Source organism: Phaenicophaeus curvirostris, chromosome 5 (assembly GCF_032191515.1).
Source record: "Phaenicophaeus curvirostris isolate KB17595 chromosome 5, BPBGC_Pcur_1.0, whole genome shotgun sequence".
NCBI classification, from domain to species: Eukaryota; Metazoa; Chordata; class Aves; order Cuculiformes; family Cuculidae; genus Phaenicophaeus; species Phaenicophaeus curvirostris.
In genome coordinates this window covers 9,537,747-9,554,907 of record NC_091396.1, presented here as the reverse complement: position 1 = coordinate 9,554,907, position 17,161 = coordinate 9,537,747, and the positions used below count along the sequence as shown (strand labels likewise).

The 17,161-nt window shown below is 38.2% G+C and overlaps 1 protein-coding gene across 4 annotated transcripts in view; it reads right to left on the bottom strand.

Moving 5' to 3' along the window:
• KIAA1549L (KIAA1549 like) overlaps window positions 1–17,161 on the bottom strand; it is a 136,270-nt gene that overhangs the window by 24,934 nt on the left and 94,175 nt on the right. For all 4 annotated transcript variants that reach the window (XM_069857502.1, XM_069857500.1, XM_069857501.1 and 1 more), the window contains exons 13-15: window positions 16,909–17,036; window positions 5,910–6,088; window positions 4,069–4,286 (exon numbers count right to left, since the gene is read on the bottom strand). In XM_069857502.1, the coding sequence (XP_069713603.1) occupies window positions 4,069–4,286; window positions 5,910–6,088; window positions 16,909–17,036 (525 nt within the window). The remainder of the gene's footprint in view (window positions 1–4,068; window positions 4,287–5,909; window positions 6,089–16,908; window positions 17,037–17,161) is intronic.

Sequence of the window (17,161 nt, the reverse complement as noted above, 5' to 3'; positions counted from 1 at the left end):
GGCACATGACACCAACAGTTCCCAAACAATCCTCACAGACTGACTGAAAACGTATACTAATTCCTTGTTTTCCCAAGGTTGTGTTGGGTAGCTAGTACTACCCATGTAGTGATGTTACAGCAATGTTGTATGTCCACAACGTTATTTTGCTCAGCTATTCCTGAGAAAGTAAAAGCATCCTTACTGTATGGCATTCATTCAAGTACATTTTTACATCAAACAAGTTCAAAAAGGACAAGTATTTTCTTGCCCTTCAGTCAAATCCTAGTACAAGATTGCTGCTGTGGTACGTGGTCCAACACAACACTGGGATGATTTTGAGCCTACAGCAAGGCAGGGTTATGAAGGTAATAAACATCAGTCATGACTGATACATTTCTGCGAATGAAGGGTTAGAAGCAGAAATTTGGAAGGGGGATATCAAAGGGAGAAGACTTGGGTGACTTTTCTGACGTTCTCCTATGTTTACCAAGTGACTTGAGGGAAAACGCAATCTTGTGCTAACATTTGATTGAAGGGCAAAAAAATGCTTGCATTAAAGACAAGTGAGCCTGTGGCCAAGAGCTCCATTTCAGTTAATAAGTGGGGTAAAATCAAGGTCTCCAAAGTTTGAAATGTTTGAGATTGCCTGATCTGATTACAATGAGGTCTACTGCAATATTTGAGACGCTGAAAAGCCTATGACCATTTCTGTAAGTGACATATGCGGAAATCACATTAAGTAGTGTCTGTTCCACTCAGCAATTACAAGGACTTCCTGGTTTAACTTCTCAAGAACCATGAAGGAAATCACTGACAAGAAGAAATCATTCCTCAGATATTACAGACTCAATTAACAGAAATTTTTGCCTTGACAGATTAAAGAAGCAGAAATTGGTTTGCAGAAAGAGACATTTACATGATCGGAAAAGATAGAAGGTAGGACAAAACAATATCAATTTCACAATCAATTTTTGTTTAAACAAAGTGCTCAAGCATGTACTTAATTTTAAGGCAACTTTCAAAAACTTCTACGTGACTTTCAAAGACACATCTCCTTGTGCATGTTTGAAAGTCCAAACACGCTGCCAAAGCAGAAGACAAGCAGGGGCTTTGGAATAAGTTTCCCCCTATAAATATAATCCTGAATAAATCAGTGCCTTATCTTGTTTCTTCCAAGTCTGTACTGTGAATATTAACAAAGAACATGGGGAACTAGTTTATGCTAAGGCTAATCACATGTGACAATCTTTATGTTCCTACATTAAAAGTCTCTATAATTTCATACACATTTTACTATAGGTCCATAAATACTTAGTTGATGCAGTTGTGATATATTTTCTAGGGAATTCAAACACACAGCTCTAATACATGCAGATTCTTGACCTGATTACAAACTATTAAAACAAACCCAGAATAGTACGTATCATCAGTAGACTCTTAAAAATTGCCTTGAGATTGCCAATTACCTCATTTAAGAAAGTTTTACTAATGAGAAAGGAGGTACGAATGCTAAGAACTGTCATTCAAATTTGTTAGCAAGTGCCTTCTGGAAACACAACTGGAACATTTTAGAACACAGATTTTATGGTACAGAAGACTCAGAGGTAATAAGAGCACAAATATGTTTGTTCTTGAACAAACCAAATTATATAGTGGCAATGTATATAAAAGTTATTTGCAAAACAATTTAAAACGTTCAAAATGTAAAGATGATCGTGAATAACAATCAACTGCATCGGTTTTTTCCTCATATATTTTGGAAATGCTGCAATTGTGATTTAAGGTATTCACAAAACAGAAGAGTGGAAAACACCTTCTCCCTCAAAACTCTGAAATCTTTGACTTACTTCTAAGTGATATTATATTTAAAAAAATAAAAGACAATTTCTTAGGTTTTAATTCCTGTATCTGTAATGATACAAACAATGATACAAGGCAGAAAAAGTTAGAAACTAAATCTTTTCAATATCATGCTAACCTAGATTATTTTAAAAGTAATTTTATTTCAGTATGGAAGTACAATTCTATTGATGATTAATTCATCAATAACCAAAATCCACATTACCTCATAGTATTCCTCCAGCAATAAGCCATATTAGACATCTTATTTTTAGTTGGAAAAATGAAGACAATATGCTGCCATGTGTACTGCAGCACGTATCAAGGTCAGTCCCAGGTCTTAGCAAGGAAGTTTGAGTATAGATTTTGAAATGAGTTTGTTTGCAAACATCTGCAACATCTGTGAATTTCATTAAATGCTTTGTGACTCTACAGAAATTGCATCAGAAATGGTTCTTCTCACTTCCTGTGTAGGGACATAGACTATATATTTAACAAGTAAATGCAGCATTCAGCCTTATATGGTTCAGCTACATTCCTCTACAGCAGTATACCTGCCTTCATGCAGTTCATACCATGCCAGTGATCACTATCTCAAATAGACTATGACAGGTTTACACAACATATTAGAAAACAGGCAGAAAAGATGTATTCTGGGACATTTCAGCACATTGGCACATGAACAAAAAAACATCAGTATATTTAACAAAAAGCAGATGGCTAGCATTAAAGCTTCATGTGTAATGTTTTAAACATTTCCTACATGGCATATGACTCATAATAAATACCCAAAGTAGTGCCTCAGTGCTTCACTATATGTACAGCACACAGCCTTAACAAAGTTTCTACTGTTTCATTTCTATCTTCTGGACAGACTGTGCAGACAGAGCAGGACTCCAGCATACTGAGTGTTTAGTATCTTCTGTTTTCAGTACACTGGGAGCAGTTTATTCCTCCCTCACTGGAAAAATGCACAAGGAAATGATGCTCCAGACCCTCTAGCAAGGACATGACTTACAGTTAACACTTTTTTTCTTCATGGACCAGTGCACCCCTGGGAAACAGCCTGTCAGGAGCAGTATCCTTTGGTCATTTAACTCTAGACCTATGGAAGTCCATCTGGTCACAGCTTTTTCCTATAATCTGAGTCAACACTGTTTTTATATTTCCAATTACAGTCTTTTTCATCTCTGTGCTCCAACAGTAATTGATGAAGTTGCACTGTGGGCAAGGATTGAGTCACCACTGATGCTTTGACAGTAATCATGATTTATGCGCATAAGAAAACTTTGGTCTGAACTTCCCAGGAGATGGGATGCACAACTGTACCTCTAGGCATTTCCAGAGGAAACGTATCCATTTTTCTCTCATGGATCAACTGCTACTGGTCCCCAATTACAGTAAGAACCACAGCCCTCGCTGTGCAAGGTGCAATGGCAAACAAGTTCACTTATAATCCTTCACACCTCCACCACCCCTAAGGAAGAGAAATCTGCATACTGTGCCATTCCTGGGGTAGGAGTGGTGTGATCACCCCTTTTCAAAGTGTCAGCTTCTGCTTCAGATAGCACCAGCAACGGAGCAGGTCCACCCACCTACCCACAGTCAGAGTCAGCATGTACACTCCCCCCTCATTTCTAAAACAGAGAGAGGAATACTACTGCTGCACCATCCTAAAGAGTCAGTGGAGTGTTAATTAAACATTAGTACTGTTATACAATATGCCAGCTACACATCACAGATAAGCAAATTATTACTTTCTCTGTTAAAGGCAGAGGAAGATCACCAATAACAGGTATGCACACATCATCGCAGATAACATTCCTGCAAGACTTACTGATGAAATACACGAACAAGGTACCTACCGGTTGTGTTATCTCATGCTTACTATAATAGTTATATTCAGATAAAAAAATTGAAAAAATATAACACTGCTGAACTTTGGAAGAGAACGAATTTAGATGCTAGCTTCCTGACTTAATTCCGCTCTCAGTATTATCAAAAAAATCACTATGAATTTTTCTCCCTACCTTACTTGGAAAATTATTCACAGGAATTTACAACAGCCCCTTCCCTTATTTTCCACTTTCATAAAACATCATGGGTTATATGAATTTTCTTCACAAAGTAGGAGTCAGGCAACCATACAGCAAACAGTAGGCTCACTAAAAATGGTCCCTTTGATTACCTAAACCCCCTGGACATAACTTTCCTCTGTAGATGAGGAACTGCACATGAAGGTCTCACCTGCTCTTAGGCTCAGCAAACGGAGACGAGACATCTGCATCTGGATCCAAAATGTGGTCAAATTCTTTCTGGTTTTTCTCATACATCCTTTTTCTCTCTGTCAGCCCCTTGTTGTTATCAACCTGTGGGAAATCATAGTACCCCTTCCTCTTGGCTTTCAAGCGCAGCTTGTTGCGGTAATGTTCTATATCAGACTTCTGCTTCAAAGCCTTGTTCACCTAAAAGGCAAAAAGATGTTTAAAGGATGGTTCTGGGCTGGCTACTTCCAAATCGCATTGTTAGAGTGTGCTTGATGCGCTGCATGTGTCATCTTACAGAGTGCTTTTTTTTACCACACCATGCCATCTGTAAGCAGCGAGGAACTGCAAGTGAACAGAGTCGCTGCATTTTTATGGCTTGGCAGATGGTTAAATAATTTTAGACTAAAAAATATGTAGCATCACAACAGTGACTCAGATACACCCACTGAAGAAAAACATTGATGATGTTAGCCTATTGGCATGACCCAATGCCGTGCTTGCTTTTGGGTGACATGGGGAGAAATTACCAATGAAAACTCTTCCAGGGCCCAGTAAGTAAAGAGACATCCCCCCCTGACTAAACAAAACCTTAAATAAGTCATCAGTGATGTCTAGGAAAGAATGTAAGTGAAATATCTTCATATGTTCCTATTATTGATACGCTTTCTCAGAAATCTGTTATGGGCCCCTGTCAGAGATGGAATCCTTAAATAAGGAGATGTTTGGTGTGATACAGTACAGATCAGGTCTGTAAGACAATTTCCCTCCTGCTTCAAATTGTCGGTTACAGGGAAATGAGCAGATTAAAAGGGCTTTCTGCTTCCAGAGTTTAATACTACAGTCTTCTCACAAACTTAAAGAAATATACGTACAAGACAGCACATAGCACTGGGAGTGTCATCCTGCTTACTCACAGAAAATAGATGCTGAAAACTAAATAAGCCTTTCTCTGAGTTTGGAAACTATATGGCATGTCAGGATTTGAAATACAAATATGAAATGGAGTATGACAGACTGCTCTAATCCAGGCCCACGAGGGAAGCCTGAAGACACTGCCTTTTACCATGGCAGTAAAAGACTGGCAGCAGCCCTCTCTGTTGCTTTTAAAAAGCATCTGGGAGATTCTCGCTGATCTTTAAATGACTGTTATGGTGCAAGTTTGCAAACAAGACATCTATATGGCCTGTCCCCATCAAGTTCAACGACTATATAAAAGCCTTAGTCCTTTGTAAATGGACTAGTCTTGATTAAATCAACATAAAAATACGAATAATCATACAGTTGTTGAAGCCAAAGCATGGGTTTGGCCAGCAGCAAATGGATCACATGCTTGTGCCATCCCGCTTTGTTCCCAGGAAACAGTACCCTCTGTGCGCAGGCTGGAGTGCAGACTGAGCAAAGCTATGGTCCTATTGCGTTCCTTCTTGCTCTGAATGACACACATTACTCAGCATAGAAAGATCAGCTCGGCACCAAGATGATCTATACACACTTCTATGCACAGCGACAGAATTCATTACCTTATTCTGTTCTCTGCCTTCACTACTCATTTTATCAAAATGAATATGATAGGAGAGAGGAATATTTTGAAGGTAGGAATATAGTAAATTGCCTCTTCCAAGGCCACATGAATCCATCAGAGCATTGTGAAAGGGCAGATAGCTTAAATTCTCAGACCTCTGAGCCCACGATGCTAATGGGACTTTGTATAACATCAGGATGAAAACCTCCTACCTGTTCTCAACTCTAACAGGCTTACAATTGCTCCACCTGTGGATGTAACCAATGAAACATTCAGTGATATTATCGAATAGTCCTTACCTCTCCATTGATGATAGCAGATTCCTGGCTCCTATCTGATGCAGCATGAACAGCAGGCAGTGCGACGGGTTTGATAGCTATCAGCTGTACTGATCCAGAAGAGGTGTCGAAGGGGTCAATGGTAGATTTGGCAATGTTATCAAAGAGAATGCCTCCTTCCTCTTCATCACTTATGGGCACTAAAGCATATCAAACTTATTCAGCATAAAGACAGATACTTTTACTGCATGTTCAAGGTGAAATTCAGCAAGTACATGCTTTAGATTAATGATGTGCTCAGTACACTTGAGGAGCAGACCTGGGAGACCATTACACTGGAAAAAAATTCCATTAGATTAAAGATAATATTATGTATTCAAAGGATTATCTGGAAGTCTCTCAAATAAGGTTTGATTCCAATCTGCACTAATAAGATGAGAAAAAAAAAGGAGGAAAAAAAATTACACAGAAAATTGTATGAAAATAACAATGAAAGTCAAAGTACATATTTTTCTAGGTTTAACATGGAAAAGACATTATATATACATAAACACACACACAAATCTCCACATGCCAAGGCATCAGTAGTTACACCTGATCTAACCCAAGAGTGAGGCTTTTTTTGCATCTTATACTTCCAAAGCATAGACATCCTCAAAATCTGAAAAATAAACCTACTGAATTTTGCAAGTTATTAATGCTAAAAACATCATCTGTTAAAATGAAAGAATTACTGTTGTGTGTTAAAACACGTTTAAGAAACTGACGGTGTCCAAGATTATGGTTTTTGCTCTGCAAGGCATTACCCCACGTGCCTGCAAAGTTAACAATTAACATTTCTTAAAAGACACAAGAAGGCATCTGAAAATGTTTAAAATTAAATAGCATGGTGAAGCACCTTTAGTTTTAGTTTTCTATATAAATGGAGAATTCTTTCACATACAATTGGGCCCATTCTCCGTCAAATACTGTTTGTAAACAGCATCACCTTGTCAACTGTTGAACCTTAAAACTTCTATCCTCATTTTGGAATAAAAGAATGACTTTAAAGCACGAGCACAAATTCTACAAAGAGATTCTTGCAAACATTTTTGAATAATTATGCTATTAGAGGGAAGAATGTTTGCTCCATCTTCTAACTGACAGGAGCAGAGATCCTCTGCTAAAGAACAAAGTGGTCTGCTCTAAATTTCTTTCCTCTGAAAATACACTCTGTTTTAATATTTAATCACTGCACAAATTACAATGATCTTCTATAAATTAGGAAGCCAATGATTTTGGTAAGAAAATATTTGACAGTGGTAACAAAATATGAACCCACCGAGTAAGCTCATTATCTTTCTGTCTGTACTCAGTGTGGACTGAAGTTGACACTTCTTGGGCTTTTGAGAAATAGGTGGGTTAAATCACTCTGTCATTAAACATCTTCCCTCCAGGTCCACAGAACTGTCCAAATATGACAGGTTCTTTAGTGGGTTTGAAATCCTGCTGTCCTTCCTGGGGTCAGTCAAACACTCTGAATTTCTATACTCACAGGAGCCAGTAGTTCACAAGCCTGGCTCATTGAAATTAACTGTCAGACTCCCACTGACGACAGGACACCACACCACCAAAACCAAATGAAAAGGTATTTGTCTATCATAGAACACATTTGTACAGGAAGATATTTACATTACAATGAGTATAAAAGTGACACATGAACCTTCTTCTCCAGGGGCATTTTAAATCAGTTTAATTCTCATGAAAGTCACTGGATGCCTTTCTGGAAGATGGGTCTTGTGTGTAATTCGCCACTGAAACTTCCACACTACCCTAACAAAGTATCTCCACTATGACATGACTATCTCAAAGACAGAAAAACTTTGTCCGAATTGTGGTTTTCACTGGCAAAGACGGTCTTTCATGATGATTACAGCTCAGGTGAGCCTGGTTAGTACCTCATCAGTGGTCAAAGTACCAAGAAGTTGTGGAATCCCTTGTCCTAGGCTGCCTGTCTCAACATTTGCCTGAGCCAGGCATGCCCAAAAACCCTGGCTGAGCATCAACTTGCGAAACACAATTCTTCCAAACATCCCCTATGTAGCCTGCTTCAAGTAAGCACCAAGAAACACAGCTGCATTTCCACCTCAGTGTTTCAGAAGGACTGCGCTTGCTGAGACCTCAGCAGTCATCTCCAGTCACCCACAGAGAGCATGACTAGCTACAGATGCGTGGGTTGTTTCCGAAGACCTCATTTAGGATCAGAAACTAAGAGTTTTGCTTAATTAAACAGAATTCCTCTGGTTCAAAGACTCATTTAAAGAAGAAAAATTCAGGATAAAGAGAAACAGGAATCACAGACAACAGCTACTTTTGATGTGACATATGAACACCAAAGATGAACCTTAGTATCAGCTCTCTCATCAGTGAGCACATCTGCATCTAGTGTAGTGCTATTGACATGGAAATATTAGCCAAATGGGACTAGAAATAGGAAAGTCTATTCTGCCTTAGCATTTGTTCATTAACTGGCATTTATATATAAGAGCAGTTTTTTCACCAATGAGCGATAAAGAGTCTGTGATCTGCAGTTATTGGACTGCTGCTATAGCTCATATTGACAGTGAACCACAAGCAAGTACTGAGGGAATTTTAATATTTGCTCCTGTTCGTTGCTTTTAAAGAGAATTTACAGCGAGTGTTTATAACACAATTAAACCACAGCAATCTCTAAACTTTAAAAAAAAAAAAACAGAAGTAGCTCAGAGAAAAATAGAAGTCCTGGAGTATTTGTTTCTGCTGCGTGTCCCCTGCCCTGGGCCAGCCTGCCCACTCAAATGCCTCAGTGGCGCAAGCAAGGGACACTTCAGAAAATCACCCAGAGATTCTTTAGAGTCATTCACAATAAGCACAGTTGCTTATTACAATTTGCAACACAGATTCAACATAATGCTTTTGATTTCTGTTTATAAACAGATTCATAGCAATATTTTATGGATTCATTGTTCTTTTAATCTTGCTTGCACTGTCTGTGTGTTCACAGAACAGAATCACAGAATCACAGAACAACCAGGTTGGAAAAGACCCACCGGATCATCGAGTCTTCACATAGTGAGACTCGGAAGCTCAGCATCAGAAAAGGACAAAAATCTGACTTAATCACCTACTTAACAGTTATTTCCCATCTCTGAAACATTTTGTGCTAGATATCTCACACCACATGATCCATTGATATTGAATTACTCTTCCTAACTTTTATGCAACTGAATTACATCAAAAGCAATCATTTATTCAGGTTGAGTGCCCATTGTAGTGACGATCAGCACAGCACTGGGTTTTGAAGAGCAAGACCATCACTGAAACTTTATCTCCACATCACTGAAGCTATTATGATACAAAATTTGTTAGATTAAAGTTGTTACAGGGATGCTATCCTCCAATTTCAGTGCAGATCTCCATTATTTCCAGTCAGTGATGCCAGCAGATGGTGCTACCCACTCACGCCACTGGTCCTGCAGCCAGTGGAAAAAGGGCTGTGGATCTATAGGTCTGAATGGTTAAGAAACAGTTAGACAGGTAGAATAGTCTATTATTTAGTAATTAGTTTATATATATTTAAAAAGTAAAATTATACTTTTGTCAGCCTAAGATTTCAATATGAAGACCACACAAGATTTCTTCTTGCGCTCTCTTTCATTCCACCTTATCTTCCCTCGCTTCTTCCGAATCAAAATACATTAGAAGGGAGAAAAGAAGGACTGAATTTAAATTACCTGCAGACCAGGTAATCTCACAGCCAAATCTTTGAAACAAAGATATACAATGTCCTGTCAGAAGCAAACATTTCACTGGTTTTGGAAGTTCTCAGAAAAAGAATGACATTGATGAAGAAAAGTGCGTAAAGCCAAAATTCTGGGAACAGTTGCAAGCTGATAGGTGCACTCTGCCTTTTCTTAGGTCACCCAATGAAGCACTAAAAATTTTCAAAGATTTTTTTTTGTATGAAGGGAATGCAAACATTGTAACCATACCTATAGTGTGCAATGAATTTTCTGAGCAATAGATTATATTGAATGATAACAACAATTTTGACAAGAGGAAACTAAGCCACAGATCTAAAAGACTGTCTCCTTAGGGAAGAGCCTGTGTATGAGCATTTCAACCAGAAATCCTGGCTCCTAAATATAAATTTATAATGCAGAAATAATTTTCGTTTTAAAGAAAATCACTTTATATAGGAAAAGTAAAGGAAATTTTCTACATAATTTAAATCATTCAGCTTGTCAGCTGATGATCTCCAGAAAGGTATGAACAAGAGTTCTTAGCAGTACAGAAACATATGATTCTGAAGAAGTTTAGGAGCATGTAAGTAAAATACCAGTAGTATTCTGTAGTGTAACAGAAACCATACTTGTGTACACACATACCCCCTTTCCAAAAGACACCCAAGTGTGAGGCAGTGCAATTCTAAGCCTTCCATGAACAGCACAAGTATATTTTCAGAGAAGCAGACAGTTTGCAGATGAAAGGAAGCAGTTCGTGTTTTCTCCTGGATATTATTTTCTCATATGCAAAGTCTGCTGAATGCCAGGTCACACGTCTCAGGTGTTACAGTCCTGGGTTTGCCTGAGATCCTGAAACAGGAGTTACTTAAGCAGGTCGTTTGAGATCCCTAAACCAGTATTTGCAGTTTTATTATGAAACTGTATACATGGGGTCTCTATTTCTCTACTAGCTGCTTGCTTCTTTCACTTTCTATGAATGTGTCTTGTCCTTATAAGCAGAAGCAAGGATATCTCTCTATATTACGTCTTCTCTATTTAAATATCAAAGTCTTTCCAAACAAGACCACGTATGTTATAATGTTTGTAGAAAATCCATCAGCCCCTTTTCTTAGCTGGCACTTCTGTAATACCATCCTAGGCACGTTCAATAATTTTAGAAAATCATTTAACTGACAAGGATGATGACTACACAAAGACAACAGTGAAGGCATGTGAACCTACAAATGAAGCCACTTCTTTAAGAGAGTAGTGTTCTATGAGTTCTAAAAATCTTTACAGAGATAGCTTTCTGTTTGAACACCAAAACTGTGCATTTTTCGTCTTCAATGCTGACATGTTAGTGAAAGATCACGACCACCCAGACAGCTACTGGATCTGATGGCATGAACTTCTACACGCTATTTGCACTATCGCTTGGATAACAACTGCTGTCAGACTCAATTAAGCAGCAGAGTAAAGCTCATCCGGATGGGGAGATAGACATGAATTAAGAGATATTTAATTGTGCAACCACCTGCAGATCCCAGTTCCTTCAGAGCCCTGCTGCAACAGGCACCCTAGCAACATAGGTTAAGACATTTTCTTGCCAGGAGAAAAGCAATCAAAAAGACTGATTCAAAAAAAAAAAAAAACAAACAAAAACCAAACCCAAATATTAGACAAACAGAAAAATCAGCCTGGATTAGCCATGCTGACCTAAAAGAGGCCAAACGAAGTATTTTCCACTTATTCTATGCAACTTCTACCATGCCTGTGAATACAGTACCAGGGTGGATCCAGTCTCACAGTAAGGACAACTCAGAGGTGCTGTTTGTTTTCCCACTCTGTTTGCAGGGAAAGAGGCAGTGGAACAGTGGCACTTTTTGCTTTTGCAGAAACATAAAATGGCTCAGAAATGTGGCTCAGAAGTTCACAGAATAGGTCACAACACTTAGCTGCTTCTCACAAACCAAAAGCAAGTGGAGAAAGCAACAGAAAATGGTACTGGCTAAATCTGAAAAACCAGAGGGTTCACTGTCACCAGAAAGATGCTAGCAGGGTACAGTGCTGTCTATATTTAAAACAAACAAACAAAAACAAAGAAACAAAAAAAGCCAGTGAGAGAAATGGAAACAGAATGGGGAGATATTAGATTGTGTCACACAAGCTGAAATCTTTGGAGAATAACAAATAAAAAAATCAAAATCAACACTTAAAACTTCTAGGAGGCTCAAGAATACTAACTGGTGCCAATACAAAGGATTTTAGCTGAACAAGTGGATTTTGTTAATTCTACATGCACACACACACCCCCCACAGATAAATGACAGGAAATGGCTCCAGAAAATGTAGGAGTTTACCATGAGGGAGCAAAGAGTTAAAGATCCCTGCTAACACTCTGGGACAAATGGAACTAATGCTTCAGGATGAGAGAAGGTACGATGTAAAGAATAGACACCTGTCTCTACACCATAAATTCTTCTCAGCCTTTCAGAGACACAGGCATCATGAAAGGGAATCATTTCACTTCAACTCTGCACATATGCTCCAATGCAGTTGTGTGGTTTCCTTCCCCACTGGAAAGAGAAAGTTGAGTACCTCATGAGCAGAGAGAGCTGTCCTAGTTAGCTGTGACCCTCTCTGAAGTTAGTGGAGAGCCTACCCAGTTAGATTAGATTAGGAAGCCAAATTTAAACGACTGAAATTTGACAAGATTAAGTCCTTTCTACCCTAATTTGTATCTCATGCCACCCAGGACAGAAAAGACAGATAAATAGTTATGGATCTTTGATAGGATACACCAGATCCTCCAGCTAATTCTGTGTCAAAGCAGACTGCTACTTCGCTGCCACTAGATTAAATTGCTGCTGCTATATTCCATTTTCATTTGAGTCACTACAGACAACTGCTCAGAAATTCAGAAAAGCTGGCTCTCACGCTGAGCTGCCACATCAGACTGTGTGAAAATTGGTGGTCCACACTTCTGTGGAATGAAGGAGGCACCATACCATAACTTGGCTGAGTTACATACAAAAATCCCTTTCATTTTAGCTAAGTCAATAATACAGCCATGTTTTCCTCCCTTGCACTTTGTTCCTGCAGACACCTGATTCTCAGGCATCCTTATAAGGAACAGATGGTAAAAAAATAATTAGAAATTTATATTACAGTTTCTGCCTGGACAGAGTAAAATTACAGTCTTAGAATTTTATATTTTAAAAAAGAGCGAGGCCTGTGCCTGAAGATTTCTGAAAAGTCACATCTATTTTTCAAAACAATGTCCAAATGCTTGGAAGATGAGAAAAACTGTTCCAGCTGGAATTCCTAGGAAGAGGAAAGGAAGGGTTCTTACACAAGTTTGACTCTTTGCAAATATTCACCCATGATGTGTGTCCTCTTGTGATTAGGAGGTTCAAAACTGGGCTTAACTATATGAGTTATCAGCCCAAAAGTTATGGAGCATGTATAGAGTCATGTGCTTCATTAAGAACTGCTAGGAAATGAAAACTTTCATTTTTCTCAAAACAAACAAGCAACCATGCCCTTCCAAAGATGCTAATGGGAAAGTTGCAAGATCAAACACTTAAAAGTTGGAAAAAAATACCTAGGTAACTTTCACTGCCTTGATTTTGTAAGGACCTGGTGAAAGGAAACTTATTATTGTAAGCTCCTAAGAGTTCTTTAAGCACACGTGGGTTTAGTCATTTTCATCTCCCTGAATGATGCCATGCCCAGTAAAACAATAGGTGAAAATGCTAATATCTGGTTGTCCTCTTCTACATTCTTCCAAACCCATATCAGAAATTTCCAGTACCTACATTGGCCAATTCATTCATCTCACAGTCCTCTAATGCAGGCACTTTAAAAAAATAAAATAAAAAAGGTTTAATTATTTCTTTTTTTGTTGTTGTTAAGTGCCCAAAGTAAACAAAAGCAAACAAAAGCACAACTCACCAACTTTTAGAAAGGAAGCTTTCTATTAACATACTAATAATTGTTTTCCAAGAAAAACAAAGTGAAAAAAATGAAATTATCTTACCAATGTTTATCACTATTGCAGTACAAACATATTTTATTCGTATTTTCTCTAGAAATAAGGCTGAGCTGAAGAGTTCTCCTGATCCTCCAAAACATCAGGTCTTTAAGCCAAGCCTGTCAGTCCAAGCCAGTCACATTGTTCACTCTCAGCCCTGACACATGCCATTTGGAGTCAATCTTGATACAAGCCATATAGAGTTTATGTACTGAGGTAACATCCAGTGCTGTCATTTTTCTGTGTAACTAAATGTCAGCAAGAAACAGAATCTAAAATTGGTCTGTAACTATAGCAACTAATGAGCTATTCTAACTTGGAGTCCCCAAATCAAACATGTGACCATCAAGGGATTCATTCCAGCTTTAAGATGCTGCTTTTCAGAGAAAAATATATGCTCCTTCTTTTTCTGACATGCGCATTAAAGGAACCAGCCTACAGCCTGGCTAGAGAGCTGGAGCGGGTTCAGACAAACAACTATGAGAAAAGCAGCTTCTTTCTTAAACTGAAAGGAAAAACAGCCAACATATTCTATTGATGCTAATCATACTGGATAAAAATAAAACCCTGCGAAAAGAACAAAATACCTGAGATAGCAGTGTTTGTAATCATAGGGCTGGGGAACAAAGCATAAGCTCTGTGATGAAAAGTAATAGGTGCCTTGATTTTTTTTTTCATTTCAATTTCAATAGGATCAAACAACTCAAAAGTCAAAACCACATCTGCATATGCATCTAAAAATAAATGTGGAGCCAGCTCCATAATCCTGGATAAGTTGGAGGCCATTGAATTTCCCGTGGCCACATCTTCTATCTCTGAAGCTGTTCTGAAAGGGTTGTGCCAGGAAACACTGTTAAGCATATTATAAAAAAACATGCTTACAGCTAAAAAGTCCTCATCTCTTTATTAGGGAAGAACATATTTATTCCTCATCATATCTGTGCCTGGAAACTACCAGGCCACCCTTTGCAGGGCCATGGCAGTTGAGTGATGGAAGGTCCTCCAGAAGTAGCTGAAGTCTCTACCAGGAGAGCTCTGCAGAAAAGGTGTTTCATGCACAGGTTCCTCCAAAACCAGAACAGTCAGATGGAAACAGCTCATCTATTTCATACTTCGTACATACTGTATACCATTATTTTTTGAACAGGCAAACCCAGCTTTTCCTTTCTGCTACAGAAGTTAAAGATATTGCTGTCAGCATGTGGTAAGAACAAATGACAAGTAAGCACGCTTTGAATGGATTATACATGAAAGATGTTCACCTAGAAATCATTTAGCTTCTTTGCTGATCTCAACAAGGAGCACCTTGACCATATTAAATAACAATGTTATTCAGGCTTTTATTCAGAAGACAGATGAGAGAAGGTAAAATAAACATTTAAATAAAGTAGTTATTAGTTTTCCACATAATTTGAAAAGTGCCTAGTTATTGTTATCAAAGTTGAAGATAGAATAATAATGAAATTAAGAGTTAAAATAAAGGGTCAGTATTCCCTTATACTACATTGAAATATTAATTTAAGTAGCACGTGGATATACTAGAGATGCACATAGAAGATGTTAGAAGTTAGTCAGTCTTTTAACAAAGAAACTGGAAGTTCTTACCAATTTTCTTTGAAGGTTTAAAACCTAAGAAAATAAAAAAAAAGCCCTTCACTAATTTTTTTTTGCCTACATGTATAAACTTCACCTGACGCTGGTTTTAAATATTGACTTTCCTGGGTAGAGGATTAAAAACCAGCATAAATAACTTTCAACACTGAAAACCACACTTCTTGGTGTTTTGTAAAATCAGCTGCATTTGAAACAGTGAAAAAAATAATTACAACCCTTGAAACTTAGAACAATGAATATTGTTACGCTGTCTATAGTTAAAAAAAAAAAAAAAAGACCTCCAAGAAAGATCAGTCAGAATACTTATTATTACAGGTCTGGAGCAATCAGTAAAGTCTCAGGTCTGTCAAAGGAAGACAGCGCAGGTGACAAACACACAATAAAAGAAAATTACAATGAAAGAAAATTAACAACTTCACTTCTTTATGTGTGAATTTGCAAAAGCGCATAAACCTCAGTGAAATGATTTAAAAACAGCACTACAGTGGTACCAGTGACACAGTCCCCACGAGATGAAATGTTGTATAGTACATGAATGGAAAGAACAAGAGGGCACTTAAAAAACACCATATGATTTTGCTGTGCAGAGCAAAGGCTGTCTCTGTATCACACTGTATTCCTGCTAACCCAGAAAAGCCTTTGCATTACTTTAGTATTAGGCATAACAGTCATCAAGGGATGATATTATTTGATACCAGGATCACCTCCACAGTGGTTACTGAATTGATTCCTTGGATAAAGGAGAAGATATCTACACTAGGATTTTCTCTTTATCCAAGTCCTCCTTCCCACACTTACATTTTTACCAAAGAATAAGTGGCTTGTATTCATGGCACAATCTAATGAGACTACATCCAGATTAATTCCCTCCCTTTAGAGGGAAATGATCAATTGTTCCAGCCACAGTGTTATCTATTCATACAGAAAATGTAGTTATGGAAGCAAAGCTATATCTCAGGAGAAATAAGCAAAGAGATAGATAAAAGCAAGGAAGAAAGGGGATTGCCATCTACTCTCGTCTAATGTTCCTCATACTCAGGTCACAAGGTCACTACCATCAACCAAGGGCTGGCAACAAACATCAACTGTAACATCCTAGGTGTATCAGGAAAAGCTGTCACTAAGTGTTAAGAAAAAAACAGTAGGATGAGGATGATAAAGAGATGGAAATTAAAGCTCTAGACGTCTCACACTTTCTCAGATTAATTTTTACATAATTAATTCATCTAAATCAGATCTGGGGCAGCTCAGTAACAACAGTAATGGAAATTAACATCTCAGGGCTCTATTCGGGGGAAAAAAAAAAGAGATGTAAAACCTGTCCACCTACCATACAGCATCATGTCTTCATAAGTTTACTGGTACTTAAAGAGGAAAAAAAAAAAAACCTAAAAAGGAAGAAAAACTTGCCCAGGCCCACACAAACAGCAAACATCATTCTGTTTTGTGTGAGGCTGAGAAACAGCTATAGCAGTAAAGGGAAAGAAATTAAAAACACAAGCCAGTTGCAAGCAGAAAATGCCTACGTGCTGCTGAAGGTATAGGAAGATGATTTCAACATAGCTAGTGACTGCGTGGGTATGGCTACAGGGGCGACCGCAAGCAGCATTCATCAAGAAGCACTTCTCACCGTTTCTTTTCCTTGCTTCATCTTTTGTCACTTTTTGTGGTGCCATTACTTTCTGGAGGGAGCTCCGACTGGAGCTGGCCTTTCCGGATCCATTGCTGATGATGGAGCCGTTCTGACTTGGGGACCGGCTGCAAGTAACCATAGCAACAAGGGAGGCTGTGAGTCCTTCTTTATAAACCTCATTTCAAGGTTATTTCATTTGCACAGTTTGCATCACTGAGTTTTCACATCTGATTTTGTACCAAACAGAGAC